Source organism: Anguilla anguilla, chromosome 1, assembly GCF_013347855.1.
Source record: "Anguilla anguilla isolate fAngAng1 chromosome 1, fAngAng1.pri, whole genome shotgun sequence".
NCBI classification, from domain to species: Eukaryota; Metazoa; Chordata; class Actinopteri; order Anguilliformes; family Anguillidae; genus Anguilla; species Anguilla anguilla.
In genome coordinates this window covers 71513659-71535257 of record NC_049201.1, presented here as the reverse complement: position 1 = coordinate 71535257, position 21599 = coordinate 71513659, and the positions used below count along the sequence as shown (strand labels likewise).

Sequence of the window (21599 nt, the reverse complement as noted above, 5' to 3'; positions counted from 1 at the left end):
TGAACAGAAAATATTTTTTCACTGAGGCAGCAACATGCTGCCGTAATAAGGGATGTCTAATCAAGAAAAAGCAGGTCACGCTTCCATGTGCAGGGGGTGTCCAAGCTTATCCGAAAAGGGCCGATATGGGTGCAGGTATTTACCCAGCACTAAGACAATGCAAGTCTACTTAACCCTCCTGTTATGTTGCGGGTCAAATTGACCCTTTTTAAAGTTTGAAAATCTAGGAAAAATACTTAAAATAATTTTTTCAGTATGAAACTTCTTCTACTGGCCTTAATTAGTGTAATCAACATTCTAAATGAAAATGGTTCATTTCATGTATTTGCAAACCCCCCCTGTATGTTTATATCACCCGGGAACATTTTTGCTGTACCTAAAAAATGAACAGAACAGGAGGGTTAACAAGATATTGATTGAAGACTATGATTAGTTAATAACTTGAATTGAGTGTCATAGAGCTGTGCTAAAACAAAAAAACCTGCACCCACATTGGCTCTTTTTGGATAGGATTGGACACCCCTACACTAGACAAAGCAGCGTGAGCTACACTCCTGGTCTAGTGTTTCAAAACCATGGATCTGTAAGCATACCATCCTTTGAGTTTTGATTAATTAATTTAGCTTTATCTGACAGTCACCTGCTTTAATGTCCTGGAAGATGAAAGATTTTGGTTATCTGGTGTGTTTTTGCCACCAGAAAAATACGATTAGACATTTTTATTTACATCTTGCCTTTCTGGACAGCTGTTCCAATTAAGGTGACATGTTTGATATACTTATACATTCCATAAAAAAGCAAAATTCTTATTTCAACCGAAAAATACAGTCATTTATGAATAATTTGTCAATTTTTTTGTTGCTTGTTTCTTTTTTCAAATTTAAAAGTAGGAGGAATTCTTTTCTCCATCTTCAATCCATCTAGCCCTAGAATATATTCTCCTTTTGCCTTTTCAGTATATAAATCGTCTAACTTGAATTGCACGAGATGAAGTTTTATCCTCCCCCCTTCATTCAAGTCCATTCTATCACATAACTATTTCCTGTTTAACCTATAATGATGAACTGCCTTTTCCCCCTTTGAATCAGCCAGCTGCTTAGTTCCTTCAATAGCAAATTTCCTAACATTATATTTCAGCCGTTCCTATTGGTTCATTACATTTTTTTAAACCTCATTAATCATTGATGAAACTGAATGACAAAAAGACTGACTCAACACATAACTATTGAATTTCCAATGAGACCTAAATGGGGGTATAGTTAGAATTAATTTTAAAACAAAGTGATATAGCACTATAATCAGTCAGAGGAGAGGAAGAAATATTACAACAAAGACCAAGCAGTGCCAAACTACTTGATATCAACCAAACATGACATCTAGAATGTTGGATGCATCTTGAAGAATTATCCCATGTGTATTTCTTTACATGTGGATTAATATGTCACCATATGTCAGTCAAATCCAAGGACTGAGAAAAATCTGAAATCAAGGGGTTAAATGAATGCAAGTTTTAAAAGTGGATAATCTGTCCAACCAGTTGTCTGGAACTGCCTTGAAGTTGTGGAGGCATTTTTGTAGCAAAAGTCACAAATTAGATTAGATTAGAGTCAATTCAGGTCATTGCCTTCTAAGACAACGAAATGCGTCCTCTGCATTTAACCCAACCTAATTACTTAGGAGCAGTGGGCAGCGCCCGGGGACCAACTCCAGTTCCGAGGCCAGTGCCTTGGTCAAGGGCAAGGGCAGGTGTACACCTAGGGGCAATTTAGACTCTCCAATTAACCTAACCTGCATGTCTTTGGACTGTGGAATGAAACCGGAGTACCCGAAGGAAACCCATGCAGACACGGGGAGAACATGCAAACTCCACACACAAAGCCCCGGGTGGGGGCTCAAACCCAGGACCTTCTTGCTGTGATGGTAACGGTGCTACCCACTGCGCCACCGTGCCACCCAAATGGTTTCACAAATCTGTAGAATGGATTCACAAATCAGTAAATTAATGTAAGAATACATGCAAGAACAGATGCAAACTTGTAAAACTATAAGCTCGATTCGCAAATCAAAGCTGGTTTAGATGGAAAACCCTGTCCAAGATTCCAAATTATTGCTACAGCTAATGCTACCAAGTCTTGGTAAATTATTTTAATGCAGCATAAATTAACATGTTCTATATTGACCACTGCATGTATTGCACACTCTGATAGTTATCCATTATTGTTCGTTATAGAGATATGACAGAACATGGTGGTTCTCTGCAGGTGAGTTCTTGGCTGTTTAAAGTTTTTTTATTTTAGGATCTGGCTACAGACGTCATGTTCAACCCTTGTAAGTAAAGTAACGACAGTAGCCTACATCATCATCCAAAATCCACTAATCTGATTGGTTGGAAGAACAGACATTGTCTCTCCACCAAAATATATGCAGTCTACAGTTAAGAATACTATTTTACGAGTTTGCGCATCTTTTGCTCAAGGTTTGCTACGAAATTTGGTGCAAAAGGCGAGAGCGCTGATTTGAGATGTTGTAATTATATAGTTATAATTTCTCTAGTTGTACAACTTTGCGACTGCTCTTGTATTCTCACATTAATTTAGAGAGATCTGTTAACCCATTTACAGATTTGTGAATCCATACTACAGATTCGTGATTTTTGCTACAAAAACAGACAGTCCCCACTAAGATTTTTTCTGTATAATAGATGCGTGTCCGATGAACTCTATGGTCCACCTTCCCACACTGCCGCCTTTTTCCCTTCAGCGTTGCATTTCCGTTTGTCGAATGGAGGTTCAACTTCCGGTAACAAGACGAGGACAACAAGACAGACGGGAACAGCGGGCGCGAGGCTGTCTCAGTTTCTAATATACATTGCTTATAAAAATATATGATATTGAAAATTCGAGATACTATCACAACCCACAACGTGCAAATCGTTGTGCAACTAGCTAGGAAAACAAATTGATCGCGTAGTAGTCAGCTACTCATCTAAGTGGAGGCTCCCGCGTGGGCCTAGTCGCGGGTTTGCTAATGTTAGCTGGCTAGCTGTAACCAAAACAAAAAAGAACGCATTGTTTCGAAAGGATCATCAGCTTTTACGCGTTTTTCCGTGCACAGAAATCTGTGTTACTCTGTGTAATCTTTTAAAACTCGTTTTATTTTTCTTTTGGCGTTTTTTTTCGATAGGTCGATTTGTGTTGCGTTGAATTTAGCTACCTGGCTAACGAAACGTTGACAAAGTTATTCCCGTGCTAGATAACGTGCTAGCTATCGTATAGCTGCTGGCTAGCTGTTCGCCCGTCCATTCAGCCACAAACCTAAAATGTCGGATTTTGACGAATTTGAGAAACAGTTGAACGAAAACAAACAAGGTGAGCAATTTTTGATTTGGCATGCTTGCTTTGCCTTTTAGTTAGGCTTAGATTTCGGAAAAAAAAATAGTGCATAGCGATTGTTTGAAACGCTAATCTGCGGTAGCTATTGCTAGCCAATAGCTTTTCTCAAGGCTCCACCACACGAGTTCCTATGGAGTTTACTGACAAGCTAACGTAAAATGAGATGGCCTAGCTGTCTAGTAGTGGGCTAAATTTTAGGCATGTAAAACCGGTAAATTGCAATATTTTGCAGAAATGTCCAAAGCGTGATTGCTATCTAACGAACCCGAACTGTGTATTCGCGTGCTAGCTGGATAATTAGCTGGTCGACCAATTACACACCCACATATGTTGGAACAAATGGTGCAGTTGCTGTGGTTAGCCTGCTTAACCTGGATGATTACTGGCGAAGTGATAATATGATTGCATACGGGAGACCATTTGCAGAATTGTTGACTTGTTAGCGTATACATCGTCGTAGTTGGGCACAAGCCCAACATATAATCGATAAAACGCACTTTCCTCGAATAAGATATGGTTTATTTGAGGAATGTGCTTATGGTACAAACGTACAGTTGTTTTAGGAATATAGATAAAATATGGGCAGTATTTCTAGAATGATGCCCCTAGTGACATATTCCAGGCCTACAAAAGAAGAAATTTGAAGTATGAATGACGAAAGTAGTGTACTATTCACGCATGTCCCCCTAAGCATAATACTTTAACTACTTTTGTCACCAGGAGAATTCTAATGCAGTTAATGTTGCATTAAGATAAAGAAAACGTTGGCTTGAGGCCATTTCAATTGAGATTTGCATTGAGCTCCCTCTGCTGTCTCGTTTATGTCTACTCTGGCTCCACTTTTTTGCGTTTGTGTAAGTGCAACCACAGTGCCAGTAAGGGGGTGGGGGGTCTGCAAAGTCATTTATTCCGTGCACTGCAGATTATCATTGTTCTGAGGGTTCTTTTTCTAACAACTGTTATGCTTTTTTTTTTGACAAGAAAGAGGTGCATGCTAGTGTATAATGGTTAGGGGACTGGGCATGTGACTCCCAATACTGCAGGTTCTGTTTCCAGCTGGGGCTGTGTCGTACCCTTGAGCGAGGCCCAAATTGCTTCAGTAAATATTCAACCACTGATCGTATCTTTAAAATAAGATGTCGGATTCGTTCACGGTGAGGTTGTCTGCTAAATGTAAAGGGTTTGAGGTTTGAAAATAATGTGCCTATATTAATTCGATCTCATTTATATTAGATCAATAACAATAGTACACAGCAAGCTTACTGTATACTAACCTCAATGCCATGTATCCTTTCCTTCCTTCCGTGGCCCTTGACCTTCTGCCCCCCCGTTTCTCCTCCCCTGTGATCGCCTCAGAGCGGGACAAGGAGAACCGGCACCGCCGGCGCACACCGTCCCGCAGCCGCAGCCGTGAGAGGAAGAGGAGGAGCCGGGAGAGGAAGAGCCGAGACCAGCGCAGCGACAGCAAGGACCGCAGACAGAGGCGAAGGTACGGTTCTGTTCATTCAGTGCTCAGCCTGAACCCCAGGCGCTATACATACTCCCATGTGCACATTTGTGAGGAGCATAACATCACTTCAGTTCCGAGAACATATTCTGCAGTTCCAAGAACATATTCTACATCTTTGAGACCAAAGATTGAGTGGCTGAGTGCACAGTAACTGCATTTGCACATTTTGAACCAGGGGGATGGGGAATTTGAGCCATAAATTTAACTCAAAACCAAAAAAATGGGCATAGGTCATGTTAGCTTTTCCATTGCACATTTTTTGAGTGGCATTTGAGTGGCTGTGGGATGTTCCAACCCACCACCAGACCCAGAAGATCAGGCCTATTTCAAAGGGATTCAAATTTTTATTCAAAGATGATTACATTACAGGCATTTGGCAGACGCTCTTATCCAGAGCGACGTACAACAAAGATTGATTGATTGATTATTTGCCTTATTTTCTAGGTTTTCTGAGATGGGTCTGGTTAATTTTTTTAGCTTGAAAAAAATAATTAAATAACTGTTCACTAGATAGTCTGTATGATCACTGTTTGAACATTTCACATACACTTACTGATTAGTGGACCAGTTTATAAATTGAGCAAGTGCCAAAGAAATAGTACCATTTCAAGTCAATAGCTCTTTAAAGACTAAAGATATAAGCACACGTTAAAACTTACTCAACGTAAGTGGAGAAATTTCTCCTTGCATTTCTGATTTTAGCCCTTTTCACTTTCTGGCAGCTTGAGAATGTTTTTGATGCTGCCTGACCCTAGTGTCAGGAAACCTGAATCTGCTTGTTGTTCTCTGTTTGTGCCTTGTTGTGGTGAAGTAGTGGCGTGGAGCTGCAAAATGTTTTGTTACCTGTGTAATTTGCCATAGATAAGGTAATGTGTTAAGCAAATTTTGTAGAATTTTATGCTAACGTGGAACAGAATTTGTCTGAAAAAATTAAATGAGTGCTGTCAAATTTTTTACAGTTAACCAAATCTGCAACATCCGTTGTACATGAAAATGTTTAAGACCAAATGCTTGTTTAACTGTCATTTCAGCACACAGAATCAGAATCAGAATCAAAATCAAAACCAACCCCAACCCCAAGAGAATGCCGTGAGGTAATACAGCACACCCAAGCATCACGGTTGTTTTTAACTAATTATCGTTTGTTGGCTTCGATGAGGTTGGTCATGTTCCTCTAAAATCCCCTTTCACAGTAGGTGGGAGTTTAGAGCGAGGAGCGAGGGATGTAAAATGGCCTGCCTTACTCGGAAATACCCGCCTGAAATCATAGAAAGCAGCCTTCAAACCTCACCCTCAGAAGTTGCGCTGAGACGTACATACAGAATGCTCCCTCTGTCAACGTCGCAACTATTTAAGCAGGAGAAGAAGTAAATCATTTTCAAATTTTCCACGTTATGTGGACAAGTGGCAGTTCATAAGTGACTATTTGAGAATAGGAAAATTGGACCGGCGTGATTGTAGCTCTTGATCCCAATAGGCAACAGGGATGAGCCAGTTTTCAGAATCGAGCCTTGCTGTGTAACAGTAAGTGTGAGAAGTGGCTTTGCAATGCGCACACTTTCTATATTTTTGTTCATGGTGAGTTCAAAGCTACTTGGAATTGCTTATACCGTTCTACCTGACAAATGAGCGCCTCCCGTTTCCACTCGTCTGTCTGACACAATTTGTTGCCCTTTCTGATTCTTGTGTAGTCTTTGCTTATTCCATATAAAATGTAAAATGTGGTTATGTTTGAAACTGGATTGTTTAAGGAGATTGAGCGCTGGCGGTGGGGATGCCACCGGTCTTTGTACTGCTCGAATGCTTTCCCTCTTTCTGTGCCTCTGTTCATTCCTTTTCCTCGCTCTCCTTCTCTCCTTATTGCCTCCCTCCTCATCCTCCTCTCACAGCAGTCATTCTCCACACCGTGAGAAGAAGAAGAAAGTGAGGAAGTACTGGGATGTCCCGCCTCCGGGCTTCGAGCACATCACGCCCATGCAGTACAAAGCCATGCAGGGTGAGTGGCATCGTATAGCACGTTTAAACCACACAGCTCTCCTCCTCCTCCCCTGTCTGGGCTTGATCAGTAACCCTAAACACAATCACAGTTTGTTCATACGTCTTACGGCTTCCTGCTCTGCCCCTCCCTCCCCCTCATTTTGTGAATGGCATGCTCCCGAGATGAGAACACATTTTCCCATCATGCATTTCTTTCTGTTAACCCTCCCTCATCCCCCTGCAGCTGCTGGGCAGATCCCAGCCACTGCCCTGCTGCCCACGATGACGCCGGATGGCCTGGCGGTCACACCCACCCCTGTACCTGTGGTGGGCAGCCAGATGACCCGGCAAGCCCGGCGGCTCTACGTTGGCAACATACCATTTGGCATCACTGAGGTTAGGAGAGCCGACAGCATAAGGGATAAGGACTACAAAGCCCAGAGACCCCTTGATGCTTGACACACGTGATGAAGTAACCAAGTCTGTAGGGAATTGTAGTTTTCTGAGTATTTATTGATGAATGCCTTTAAAGTCATTGAGATTGATAGTAGTGTGTGACTAGTGGCTCATGGTAATAGATCGGTTGATCTTTGATTCATTGCAGTTTTGTATTGCAGTTTAGCCTTGGATATTTCTGACATCATTTGTGTGTTGTACAGGAATCGATGATGGACTTCTTCAATGCTCAGATGCGTCTGGGCGGTCTGACTCAGGCTCCTGGAAACCCCATCCTTGCCGTGCAGATTAACCAGGACAAAAACTTTGCCTTCCTTGAGGTGTGTTCTCTGGGTTCTGCTCTTGGTTTAGGGTTGTCTGTGTTCTTGTTCAAGACCCAGAAGGTGCACATGCTGTATTCATGGCTGCACAAGCTAAAGAGCCCAAGCTCTTGAGCAGAGAGGGGTTCATGAACGGTGCGCATCTCTCAGTTCCTCTGTCCCTGCTGTGCGCTAACCCGCTAACCCCCTCCCCCCCGCAGTTCCGCTCTGTGGATGAGACGACCCAGGCCATGGCCTTCGACGGGATCATCTTCCAGGGCCAGAGCTTGAAGATCCGCCGTCCCCACGACTACCAGCCGCTGCCGGGCATGAGCGAGAACCCCAGCGTCTATGTGCCGGGTACAGAGACGCTCGTCCTCCTGCGCGGCTGGCTCCTCCTGGCTCAGAGATGAAGCGCTGCTGTGTGCTCCGCTCTGCTCAGCCTTTTCCCCCTCCCTCACAGTCTCTCTCTCTCCTCTCTCTCTCTCCTCTCTCTCTCTCTCTCTCTCTCTCTCTCTCTCTCTCCTCTCTTTCTCTCTCTCTCTCTGCAGGAGTGGTGTCTACGGTGGTTCCGGACTCTGCCCATAAACTGTTCATCGGTGGCCTGCCTAATTACCTCAACGATGACCAGGTGAGTTCCCCCGAGATTAATCACCTGCAAACAGGCGCATTTGTGTTTATTTATTTATTAATTTGTTTGTTTTTTGACCCTGTCTCTCTCTCCTTGCGTGCTTTAGCAGTCTAATGAGCCAGCTATACTCCCTGCAGTAAGAGAGGTTTTTCTCAGCAATGGAGCCTGTCTCACCATTGCTAAGGAATGTATGCTGTAATGTCAACTGTATTTGAGTTGTGCTCTGCTTCCTCATAGCTCTCTCCGTCTCGTTCACCCACCTCCCCCCCCCCCCCTCTCTCTCTCACCCTCAGGTGAAGGAGCTGCTGACCTCCTTCGGCCCTCTGAAAGCCTTTAACCTTGTGAAGGACAGCGCCACCGGGCTGTCCAAGGGCTACGCCTTCTGTGAATACGTGGATGTCAATGTGAACGACCAGGTAAGTGCGGAGGCACCATTTACGCAACGCACTGCGACTGCACCGTAAAAAATAGTGTGCTGTAAGGGATCACGATACTGCTTTTCCTATAGAATATGGTGTACAGCTTGTCTAAATACCCAGTTTAACAGTCTGAACCTGGCAGGCTACTGTCCATTTTGGAGTGGTGCTTTATCTGGTGTTTCATGTGTGGGTGTACATATTTAGGCGTGTGCATTTTTGTGTGTTTGAGTGTGTGTGTGTGCGCGTGCGCGTGTGCCGCGCACTTGTTTGTAGTGTTTGTATTCATGTGTGTGTGTGTGTGTGTTAATGGTTGTACGTGAGCATTGGCTGCAGTGAGCTGTAACCTGCTGGGCTCTCTCTCTCTCGCAGGCCATCGCTGGGCTGAATGGGATGCAGCTGGGGGATAAGAAGCTGTTGGTGCAGAGGGCCAGTGTGGGATCCAAGAATGCCACCCTGGTGAGAGCCACAGCTCAACATTTCCTCCTCCTGCCTGGTGGAGTCCTGAGCAGACCTGGCATGCTGACCAAAAAAGCCCTTTTTCTAAGGCAGCCTGTGCACACTACTTCTGTTCCTCTTATAATTGCTGTGTTTTTTTGGAGTTATTTGCAGTGAGATTAACTTCCCCCTGGTGCACTGCTGTTTGAGAGTAGTTAAACTCTGAAGATGAGGCTTTTTACCTGGGCACTTCAAATAAACTACCCAAAGTAAGATACTGGAGCACTCGTAAGGTCTGCACGTTTATTGCAGGGGGGTGACTGACGTTTCGACGTTTCATCTTCAGAGTCAACCGGGCAGCAGAAGACGACAAAAAAAAAAAAAGCTTCACTCAACTGTAACATCCCGTTGCATTGTGGGAGTCGTAGTCCACAGCTACCGAAATGGGTGATACTAAACCTGCGAGTTCTCATTAACGCCTCGCTCCTCTCTGGCTCTCTCCCATTCAGATGAGCATAAACCAGACCCCGGTGACGCTGCAGGTGCCGGGCCTGATGAACAGCTCCATGGTGCAGATGGGCGGCCTGCCCACCGAGGTGCTCTGCCTCATGAACATGGTGGCGCCCGAGGAGCTGCTGGACGACGAGGAGTACGAGGAGATCGTGGAGGACGTGCGGGACGAGTGCAGCAAGTACGGCCAGGTGAAGAGCATCGAGATCCCCCGTCCCGTCGACGGCCTGGAGGTCCCCGGCACCGGCAAGGTGAGAGAGGGGGGTTATGTGCCCAAACGGGTGGGGATGGGTGCACAATTCGGACAGCTGTCACTGGCAGCCAGATTAATACAAATAGTTATGCAAGTACTCTTGTAACTGAGCCTACAGGTTCACCTCCTATGTGGCCAATACTATCCTTGTGCCTTGGCCTAAGTGGTGAATACTATTCTGCATGCTATCCTTGGGCTAAGTGGTGAATACTGTCTTTGAGCCTTGGGCTAAGTGGTGAATACTGTTCTTGTGCCTTGGGCTAAGTGGTGAATACTATCCTGGCATACTATTCTTGGGCCAGGCACTCAACCTGAATTTCCTCAGCAAACATCCACATGTGAAAATGGAGATTATGTAGAAATGCATTAAGTTGTTCTGGATAGGGCTGTAGGCTAAGTACATGTAGCGAATCAAAAATGGACCAGTCTGCTTCATTTGCTGATTTCAAAGGAATAATTTCCATATTGCAAGGTACTGTTGTGTATTCTTACTTTAGTGCTTTTATATTGCATTAACCTTTGGCCCTTTGTCTTGTCAGTTGCAGTGAAGAATTATGCCACTCACACTCCCTATCCCATCTCTCCCCTTCCCACAGATCTTTGTGGAGTTCATGTCGGTGTTCGACTCCCAGAAGGCCATGCAGGGGCTCACAGGCAGGAAGTTTGCCAACAGGGTCGTGGTCACCAAGTACTGCGACCCTGATGCCTATCACCGTCGAGATTTCTGGTAGATACGGAGGGAGGGCGAGGCTGCGGTGGGGTGGGGGGGTATGGGGGGGTGACCGGGGGTGGGTAGCAGTGTGGACCAGCACAGGGGATGACTTGTGAAATTAAAAATGAATGAAAGATGTACAAGGCGGGGCAATTATTTTGTATTGAGAAAGCGGCGGTGGCAGGTTGTGTGGCGAATGTCCTCTGAAGCGATGTATATTGAGACACAGGAATTTAGTTGGTTTCAAGAGGGCGTCAATGGCAGTGGGCAAGGAGTTTTTTTTTTACCTTGTGTTGGGTGAATATAGTGGCATGGAGGGTCTCCTAAAACATGGTATTTAAATAGAGGGAGTCCATTTTATTGTACGTGGAAAGGGGGGAAGACTTGTCCACTCCACCCAGTGAAGGAAGGACTGGTGTGCACAGCAAAGAAAGGAAAAAATAATAAATAAATGAGAATGAATTCTAAATTTGTTTTGGACAGAGGGAGGAGAAATTTTACCCTCTTCTTTATTCCCCATTTTGAGGGGGGGGGGGGAGACCAGGAAGTTAGGGAAAGGGTGGAAGGTGAAGGTGAACATAGTTCATATCCGAAAACAAGGGGGTTGAGGCAGTGGAAAGAGAATATCAGGCTTTTTACATCTCCCTCCATGTTCTCCCATCTCCACAGCCTTAAAAATCGCTCTCTCCCCCACTGTTTATCACTAGCAGTGTCTTTAGCACTGTATGTCATTTTGACTTTCCACATTCAGATTTGTATTTACTAAAAAGCTGTCATTTCCGTAGTTTTCATCTTTCAGTTAAAGGTCATCAGCTGCTGTTTTTGATACCCAGAAAAATTTGACAAAACTAATACCTTGCAATGTGGGACATAACCAGCACTGCAGAGAACTGAAGTACCTTTTTGATATAGAGCCTAGCTTGTTTCTGTATGCGTAGTAGGGACTCTCAACCTTGTTTTCATAATAAAACATATTAAAAAGTTTGATTTTGAGATGATCGTATTGTTCTCTATTAGCATGTTTCCCAAAACAAAAACACCCAACACCCAGCAATCAACAGCACACGTAAAATGACCGTCAGTCTTTCCTTTTAAGTTTAAGAAAAATCTTCCTTGTACAAGATTTATGCCAAAGCCTTTGAACAGCCTAGTTTCTTACAGTAGAGTAGAGCAAATCAGCAAGACCAATTCTAAATACCTGTTGTCATGTGTGAATACATTTGTTTCTCTGCTCCTTGTTTACAAGTTTAAATGGTTATGAATATTTCAATGTCAGTTACGGTTGCTGTCAATTTTAAGCATTTATCATCATTTGCCTAGAACCCTTCAGCCCTCTAGTTTGATTTATTTTATTTTTTTGTGTTGTAGTTTCGCCCCCTTGGGATGAATTTAAGTAACAATTCCATGCTAATGACCAATAAGAATTAAGCTCTGCACAGTATTATATAATGCAAATAAACACCTGCGTTTGCTTTGTTGTGAAATGGCTCAGTGACTGTAGAGCAGTAGTGTTCAGCTGGGACTGTTACCCAACAGGACGATTTTTCTGTTGTACAAACAGCAGACACTAGGTGGCAGCATGCTGCTGAACAGGGCTACTTGTTATAGCTGTTCAGGAAAATTGCATCATGGGTAAATTAGAAGAAAACTGGCTTTAATATCATACGTTGTTGGGCTTGTGGTTTTCAAGTGCTGATACACGCACTCTTCCCCCTCGCAGATGTCTGTTGCTTTCATCTATACTACTAAGGACCATGAGCTCTATAATTAAATTTTTCTTTTTTTTTTTGCTGGAGAGAAATCGTACCACACAAACACACATTCAGTGTTCTCCCCCTCCCTCCTTTTCTTTCTTTTTTTTTTGTTTTAATGTTGGTTTTTTGGGATGTGATCGTACAAGTGAATGAGAGGTAATAAAATGTCCTCAACCTGGACTAGTTTGAAGTTGGAGAAAGCCTGGAGTTTTATTTACAGTGTCTGATCTGAATGGAGGTGCACACTGGCTTTCCTTCGACACATCAAGGAAGCAGTTTATGCATGTACACACTGACTTAGTAACGGTGGACAGTCCAGTGTCATTGGATGTACAACATATAGAAATCTCAGTGTGCAATCTTAACTGTTTCATTAGTTACTTGTAATACGTTTTGATGTCGTAAGCATTGAATTTTTAGAACAATTTTTTTTTGTGAACTTATAAGACTTATAAAAATTGACTTTGGTGTATAATACTTCTGTGTTGCATTTTTCCTGTCTTCTGTAGGGTTAGAACTGATTGGCTACCATGTGTCTGGGAGCATGTGTTTGTTTCTCAGGTGAAGTGTGAGTGTTAAATTGTAACTTCTAAGTCTCCCTACAGAGATGCTTTTTCTACACAAGTGTTTGCGAACACGTTTGATACATAGAGATTTGTGCAACATTGGAATATTGTAATAAAAAATAAAGAGACTGAAATTACATCTTTTCTACAAGGCTTATGAACTCATCCACATATTCATCCGCTCATCTGATGCTTAAAATTTATACGAACAGCAAATATTCTGGTCACCAGGTAAATGGGTATAAAACCAAAGCAGATCAGTAATCCTTTTGTATCGTTATGCTTTAAAGCTTATCATATAATCAATGTGCACTAAACAAAATGGAAAACCGTGCGATATAGTGAAAAATATAGTGAAAAAATGTGCTTTTTATATTTATGGTATTGTAGCTGGGTACTAAAGACTAACTGCTTAGGGGGCACCTTGAATCAATACTTAGTTGAGGAAAACGAATTTGTAATCTACACTTGGGATTTGGAACCCAAGTGCAGATTACAAAGCAGTGTGCGCCATAATCAAAATGTGTGAATTTTTGCCAATTTTTAACTTTTGCACAAACGTGAACATCAAGTAAACAGAAATGTAGTGGGTGCTGTCCTTTTGATGAAAATAAAGCTTTATTTAGGTACAAGGGTAAAAGTGCGATTTCAAACATGTCAAGGACAAACCAAATCCTTCTGCTAAAATGTATCTACTTGCACAAGCTGTATGAAAAAGACAACATTCTTTTGTAAATGGAGCTAAACACATTCTTATGAAACATTGACAACAATCACCTACACAGTACAGGCACTGGAATGATTACTCTGATGTTTAAGGTTGGATACTAGCTCCTTTAACAGTGCGGGCTAACCGGCTCCTCTGTGGTGCTTCAGCTGTCCATTACACCCACTGGATGACTAGGGAAGCACAAATACACCTTGTGATTGAAATACATAAAACAACGCTAAAGGGATAGGTCACACTTGATATTTGTGTATGTGTAAGTGTATGTTTTTATTAGAGCGGACCGTTTTTGTGATCAGGGCCATTTTAGACATTTGAGCCACCAGCTGACTGTCAGGTGTCGGGCATTTTGGTACTTGTGGTCTAGAGTAAAAAGGCCAGGTCATTCCAGTGCAACTTTCATACAAATGTTATGCCTTGGTACAAAGGTTGTCCATATGTATCATTAATTTCTTAACTTAATATAATTAACATTTGATATGTGCCGTTGGAAATATTTCCTGTGGTGCATGCAACCTGAGACCACTGCACTCAAATAACTGGCAGCATGATATAAAAATAGGTTTAAGTTTATAATTCTGAATAGGCACTTAAAATACAGCTTCAGGAAACATAGCATTGGTGTAGAAGCTGCTTTGGAGATACTTGAAACCTTGAAAGTGAACTCTCACCAAGTACACTCTACACACAGTTATTTAATAAATTATTGTTGAGGCAACATCGAAAGCTTAATAGGACATAAGTTCTGTAGTTCTCATGTTCTACACCACACAGCTGTTGTCTTTCATGTGGGATCAACACTAGTTAGGACTAGCTCTCTGGTCATGAAAAACACCCACTGCAGACTGAGAAGACTGCAGGTGTATGTGGAAAAAGCAGTGGTCTCAGTGCATCTGCAGGGTGGTGTAGGTTGCGCTGTGGTGGGCGGTGTGGGCATCTTCTTGAGCTGCGTCAGAGAAGTTGAAGTAAAGCTTCACTGTCACACATGGTTAGACGAAGGCCTGTGGTCTGAAAAACTGCTTGTACAATTCTGTGTGAAGTAGTTCCTGCACGGATCACCCGACATAGATGTTGAATACACACAACGTTACAGGTGACAGTTTGCACTTTAAACACATATTTGTTTTATTTCAAATCCTGTGTGCTGGATTTGAAATAAAGCACAGCACAGAGCCAGAACAGCAAAAATGGTCACTGTCCCAGTACTTCTGTATTAACTGTGTATTGTGGCCGACCTGAATGGGGTGCAAGTGTAGGTCTCTCGCCGGTGCGCTTGAATTAAAATGTTAAACGGCCTTAAGGCGTTGCTTTGCTGCTGCAGTACTTTTGCGGTGTACTGCGTCATTTGCGGATGGTGCCTTGTTTTCACCTGTAGCCACAGGATCTTATAAAACATCTTCACATATTATTCATTGCATTGTGTGTGTGCTCCGCCTGCTTTCAGAGCAGTAGTGCTCAATGCTTGTTAAATATGAAATAACAAACATATAAAAGGCTAAACAACATTGCTCATGGTCTTCGGTGGCAATCCCTAGTACACCAGCCATCAGTTCAGGATTGAGAAGATCAGCACGCTGCGTTGCACCCCCCACTTGCAATTCATCCGATCTGCTGGGGCCCAGTCCATCAGCAGACTCGCTATTGGGTGACTAGGCAGGAAATAGCTGGCTGTACCAAAGCCTTCCTTAAGTGATGCCATGGGAAATAATTGATCTGTGGGACTCCTTGAAATATTGCATTATATCCACTACAGCAGTGGTAACTGACCCTGTTCCTGGAGATCTACCGTCCTGTTGGTTACACTGCATATACACATCAGACTGTTACGTAGAATAGGTCTTTATCTTTCGCAAACTCACCAGGGAGGGGCAGTTTTGAACTGGCTGGAACCGCAGGGATCAGGGAGTAGGTGTCATTTTGACTGGGCTGAGATGAAAACGAAAGCAGCAGGGGAAATTCATTTAGAAACTGCATTTATATAATGTGCATGCTACATATGAAGTTACGCAAATCACAAGGGCTTACACAAAGGAAAAACACAAATTATTCTAAACTCAACAAGCAGTAAATCTACAGTGTACTGGAGGTTGGAAAATCAAGGTTCCAGAAAGTAAAAATCCTCTTCAGTATTTAATTCCAGTATTCATATCACCTGGATTTGCTAATTAGCATAAGTCTTCGGCCAGTAGGCAGTGCTAATTAGCATAAGTCTTCGGCCAATAGACAGTGCTAATTAGCTTAAGTATTTGGCCAATAGGCAGTGCTAATTAGCATACGTCTTTGGCCAATAGGCAGTGCTAATTAGCATAAGTCTTTGGCCAATAGGCAGTGCTAGCTAAATTAGCTAAATCAACTGGCTCTGAGTTCGTGGATGGAGGAAACGCATGGCAGGACTTGTACTTTCTGACCTCTGCATTTCCCACCTCTGCAATGTACAGTATATCGATGCCAGGTTTAGCCATGTTCACAAATGAACCTGTGACAGGAGTGAAAATAATAATTTGGCACATACAAAAGAACCAAGTTTATATTGTTCTTAGGTTAAATGTAACATATTAAGAGGTCTGGCTTTCTAACTGAACCTTGAGAATCTAGCAGGGGTGTGACTTAACAGATGTAGGTTTTCGCAGTCTTGTTTATATGAATCTTTATGATTTAACTTGAGACCTCTGATTGTCATTTTTTATTTTAGTCACCAACTCACCACAGGAGGTGATTTAAAAGTGGAGGGCACATTATTGATCTCTGTGTAGATCCCATCTGTGCCACCCTGGGTGGGGAGAAAGATTGTCATGCAGACAATGTGAACACATGCACAGACATTTTTCACCATAGAGGTTCTAAAACCCCCTGAGTATAAAGATAAAGTCAAGGTTTGTGGTACAGTGGAACTTCCAGCTGCAAACCAACATTAAACTCACTTTTAATTTTGATAACAAATTAATTTTAATCATCTGGACCACATGTGATTCTTTTATATCCTTGAACAATGTGTCTGTAATGACCACCATGACCATGTAAGAAGTACCATGGCTGTAATATTTGACACTTACTGTGTTACTAGCACTCAATATATTTTCCATTTCCACTGATGCATCTGCAACACGAACACAGTACAGTACCTCAAAATGGGTAAAACAAGGCAGGGGTTCAACATGTGCTGTATATATACAGAATGTTACTGGCCAACAGGAACACTAAAAGACCACAGAACTTCCTGTACACACTATGTGTGCTGGATTTGAAATAAAGCACAGCACAGAGCCAGAACAGCAAAAATGGTCACTGTCCCAGTACTTCTGTATTAACTGTGTATTGTGGCCGACCTGAATGGGGTGCAAGTGTAGGTCTCTCGCCGGTGCGCTTGAATTAAAATGTTAAACGGCCTTATAAGGCGCTGCTTTGCTGCTGCAGTACTTTTGCGGTGTACTGCGTCATTTGCGGGCGGTGCCTTGTTTTCACCTGTAACCACAGGATCTTATGAAACATCACACATTATTCATTGCATTGTGTGTGTGCTCCGCCTGCTTTCAGAGCAGTAGTGCTCAATGCTTGTTAAATATGAAATAACAAACATATAAAAGGCTAAACAACATCTTTGCTCACGATCTTTGGTGGCAATCCCTAAGTACACCAGCCATCAGTTCAGGATTGAGAAGATCAGCACGCTGCGTTGCACCCCCCACTTGCAATTCATCCGATCTGCTGGGGCCCAGTCCATCAGCAGACTCGCTATTGGGTGACTAGGCAGGAAATAGCTGGCTGCACCAAAGCCTTCCTTAAGTGATGCCATGGGAAATAATTGATCTGTGGGACTCCTTGAAATATTGCATTATATCCACTACAGCAGTGGTAACTGACCCTGTTCCTGGAGATCTACCATCCTGTTGGTTACACTGCATATACACATCAGACTGTTACGTAGAAAAGGTCTGTATCTTTTGCAAACTCACCAGGGAGGGGCAGTTTTGAACTGGCTGGAACCGCAGTGATCAGGGAGTAGGTGTCATTTTGACTGGGCTGAGATGAAAACGAAAGCAGCAGGGGAATTGCATTTAGAAACTGCATTTATATAATGTGCATGCTACATATGAAGTTACGCAAATCACAAGGGCTTACACAAAGGAAAAACACAAATTATTCTAAACTCAACAAGCAGTAAATCTGCAGTGTACCAGAGGTTGGAAAATCAAGGTTCCAGGAAGTAAAAATCCTCTTCAGTATTTAATTCCAGTATTCATATCACCTGGATTTGCTAATTAGCATAAGTCTTTGGCCAGTAGGCAGTGCTAATTAGCATAAGTCTTCGGCCAATAGACAGTGCTAATTAGCTTAAGTATTTGGCCAATAGGCAGTGCTAATTAGCATAAGTCTTTGGCCAATAGGCAGTGCTAGCTAAATTAGCTAAATCAACTGGCTCTGAGTTCATGAATGGAGGAAACGCATGGCAGGACTTGTACTTTCTGACCTCTGCATTTCCCACCTCTGCAATGTACAGTATATCGATGCCAGGTTTAGCCATGTTCACAAATGAACCTGTGACAGGAGTGAAAATAATAATTTGGTACGTACAAAAGAACTAAGTTTATATTGTTCTTAGGTTAAATGTAACATATTAAGAGGTCTGGCTTTCTAACTGAACCTTGAGAATCTAGCAGGGGTGTGACTTAACAGATGTACGTTTTTGCAGTCTTGTTTATATGAATCTTTATGATTTAACTTGAGACCTCTGATTCATTCATTTTTTATTTTAGTCACCAACTCACCACAGGAGGTGATTTAAAAGTGGAGGGCACATTATTGATCTCTGTGTAGATCCCATCTATGCCACCCTGGGTGGGGAGAAAGATTGTCATGCAGACAATGTGAACACATGCACAGACATTTTTCACCATAGAGGTTCTAAAAACCCCTGAGTATAAAGATAAAGTCAAGGTTTGTGGTACAGTGGAACTTCCAGCTGCAAAACAAGATTAAACTCGAGATAAACAAGATTAATTTTAATCTTCTGGACCACATGTGATTCTTTTATATCCTTGAACAATGTGTCTGTAATGACCACCATGACCATGTAAGAAGTACCATGGCTGTAATATTTGACACTTACTGTGTTACTAGCACTCAAAATATTTTCCATTGTCACTGATGCATCTGCAACATGAACACAGTACAGTACCTCAAAATGGGTAAAACAAGGCAGGGGTTCAACATGTGCTGTGTAAATGTAGAAAGTTACTGGCCCACAGGAACATCGTAAAAGACCACAGAACTTCCTGTACTATTTATTTGGAGGCTATAATGTTGTGTGGCTGCTTGTGAAAATGTGTTACCGTAGTGATCACACGTCAATACTCACACAAACTGCTATTTATGTGTTCAGTTCGTCTGTTGAGAAACAGATTATAGATGTAAAGCAAGTTTTCATTTGATAAGTATCACAAAGCCCTTCAGACCAAACAGCAATCAATGAAGTCGAGCATGGTATACAGAAGGTATATTAGTAAATGTGAAAGAATAGTGAAGAATAACAGAGAACACAGATATAAGAAACTCACCTTTTCGATTTCTGTCTCTCTAAGAAATAAAATAAACATGACTTACAATTGCATGCAATACAATGTCAGGTATTGTCATTGAATCACACATTTACGACACAGCACATTCCAATATCTCTCACCCTCTTTTGCCCCCCCTTCACTTAAATGATACAACTATTATACTTCGCAGTATATCTGATTTCTATACAGTACATTGCAATTGTTTGGCAGACGCTAATATCCAGAGTGATGTATTCTGTCGACATATTTATTTCCCACAATTAAATTAGAAATTAGAAAATTCCCACAAAAAATTAGAAGCACTTACTGTATCTCTTGCATAGACAGACAGCTGTCATTCCCAGCACAGCCACACCCACTACAGATCCAATTCCCACTGGCAAAATGACATCTGTAGTAAAACATCAGGAGGTAAGTCAGAATAGGCTTGGAACAGGAGGGGCTATGCATGCTTTTTGTGCTAGCTAGCATATAGTACTTACAATGCCTTTCTGGCTTGCATAGATACCAAAAAAGACTAGTTAAATAAGGGCATGCACTTGTATGTTGGTGTTCCAAATTATTTGACTCAAACCTCAGAGTAACCAGCAGAATCCAGATCAGGTTTTAAATCCTCAACGTTAGCATGTTTTCGTTTTTTTAAATAGTCTTTATACCAAAAAACGGCTTAGTCCCTGCTTTTGGATTTCAGCCATTGGTAAAGGGCTGAGGGCAAAACCATAGTGCAAACTACAGGGGGGGGGGATTTCATGGATGAAACCATGCTGCCAACATGATGTCAGGTTGGGGCATGAGCAACCTGATGCCTAAACTATTACAACAGCATTTTTTACATAATCAAACAGTATGTGTTGATTTTTCTGTGGGTGAGAGTACTTTAAATCGGTAAATTGATTGATTGATTGATTACGAGCATTTGCAAAGTCTCTAGTGGAAGAGGCTTCAGGTGTTGTAAATCTGTTCACAGTTCTTCAGCATCAGCAATGACCATTTACCATGATCACTAGTGTTGGCTCATCTTACAAAGCCTGAGCTAGCCAAATAGGCACGGCAGTTCTGCGGGCAATTCCTTACTTGGCGCTGTGGTCGATACCGTGTGCAGTTCTGTGGTCGATACCATGCGCAGTTCAGTGGTCGGTACTGTGCGTGGTTCTGTGGGCGGTTCTGCAGTCTGCTGAGCAGGGGTCTGTGGAGGTTGTGACGTTACTTTCCCACCTGCAGAAAAATGAAATGTCTTCATATAGTTTCAATGAAATGAAGTGGACTACACTGTTGAATCTATTGCTCTCTTAACTACAGTGCATGAATGGTCTTTTGATGCTATGAGCTTGTAGTTCTAAGTCGTGTTAAAATAAAGTCAACACAAAATTGCAAATTACACAATTTCTTGAGACTCTTGGTTTCAGATCACATGCAACACAAACCGCATTTAGGTCTGCTGCAATATATAGTTAATGCAGAATTATTGCAACTGTGATGCATTTTTTGTTGTTTTGGCTCTGTGCTCTTGCGCAGTGTGCTCTGGCATATTTCACACCTGGAACAACTCTAGACCTTTAGGTTCTTGTGCAAGATCTAATGATGCAACAACACGCAGATGGACAAGAAACGTAATTGTCCAATTACCCCACTAAAATGTGGGGACTATGCATAAAAAATGATGCAAATATGCTTAAATAAAAGTTGGCAGTCTGCACTTTGACCTCATATTCATTGTTTAATTTCAAATCCAATTTGCTTGAGTACAGAGCCAGAACAACAAAAATTATGTCACTCTCCAAATACTTACGGACTGCACTGTATATTGCTTGTTTAACGAATTACTCATTATGCTTTAGAATATAGATAAATAATATAAGTAATGGTGCAAATAGTCATTTGATCTGATGTTTGAACAAACACGAAATAAATAAAGTCTGAAAGGAAACAAAGAAATCAGCAAAGGAAACCAATATGCAAAAGCAGCACCCACTGGAATGGTGAGATGTTCTGGAGGCAGCTGTCACAGCAGACCTTGCAGCTGAGGCTGGGGACACAGAAGCATGAAGCAATAAATTCAATAAGATACCTGTGATGAAGGATTATGTACATAAAATTCACACAATTACACTCAGGGTTCGAGTTATGTGGGAGCCAGTAGGAGCTGAGCTCCCCTAAGGAGGGGTCTGAGCTCCCATGAAAGCAGTAAAATCATACATCTGTGGGGGTCGCTAATACATTAACAACAAACATTATTTTAATCACAAATAATGCATTTTTCAATGTAACAAGTATTATTTACGTTAACGAGATAAATAGGCTAAAGGAAACATGTTTTCCAAAAGAACTAAACACACCATATTCTCTCGTGAATGACAGTATGGCTGCACTTCACCACCAAGCCACCATGGTGCAGAGTAG

At 42.2% G+C, this 21599-nt stretch overlaps 2 protein-coding genes across 10 annotated transcripts in view; one reads left to right on the top strand and one right to left on the bottom strand.

Moving 5' to 3' along the window:
* Positions 1-2771: 2771 nt before the first annotated feature.
* On the top strand, positions 2772-13051 carry u2af2a (U2 small nuclear RNA auxiliary factor 2a). Of its 9 annotated transcripts, none has more exons than XM_035429266.1 (13): positions 2772-3368; positions 4737-4881; positions 5934-5996; positions 6795-6898; positions 7124-7275; positions 7539-7655; positions 7856-7994; positions 8186-8265; positions 8372-8401; positions 8559-8681; positions 9054-9140; positions 9629-9880; positions 10479-13051. In XM_035429266.1, exons 1-13 carry the CDS (start codon positions 3320-3322, stop codon positions 10611-10613), a joined length of 1476 nt encoding a protein of 491 aa, XP_035285157.1. In that variant the 5' UTR covers positions 2772-3319; the 3' UTR covers positions 10614-13051. The 9 variants fall into 9 exon arrangements, with proteins under 9 accessions (XP_035285157.1, XP_035285150.1, XP_035285187.1 ...); XM_035429259.1 differs by having other exon boundaries at positions 6792-6898; XM_035429273.1 differs by having other exon boundaries at positions 2773-3368; positions 4749-4881; positions 6792-6898; positions 10479-11587.
* A 459-nt stretch (positions 13052-13510) lies between these two features.
* LOC118230221 overlaps positions 13511-21599 on the bottom strand; it is a 249467-nt gene continuing 241378 nt past the window's right edge. The window contains exons 25-35 of the mRNA XM_035423076.1: positions 21172-21225; positions 20274-20414; positions 19507-19590; positions 19197-19215; positions 18998-19026; positions 18749-18792; positions 18408-18473; positions 17595-17661; positions 16695-16738; positions 16346-16411; positions 13511-15567 (exon numbers count right to left, since the gene is read on the bottom strand). Coding sequence (XP_035278967.1) covers positions 15457-15567; positions 16346-16411; positions 16695-16738; positions 17595-17661; positions 18408-18473; positions 18749-18792; positions 18998-19026; positions 19197-19215; positions 19507-19590; positions 20274-20414; positions 21172-21225 — 725 coding nt within the window. The 3' untranslated portion in view covers positions 13511-15456. The remainder of the gene's footprint in view (positions 15568-16345; positions 16412-16694; positions 16739-17594; positions 17662-18407; positions 18474-18748; positions 18793-18997; positions 19027-19196; positions 19216-19506; positions 19591-20273; positions 20415-21171; positions 21226-21599) is intronic.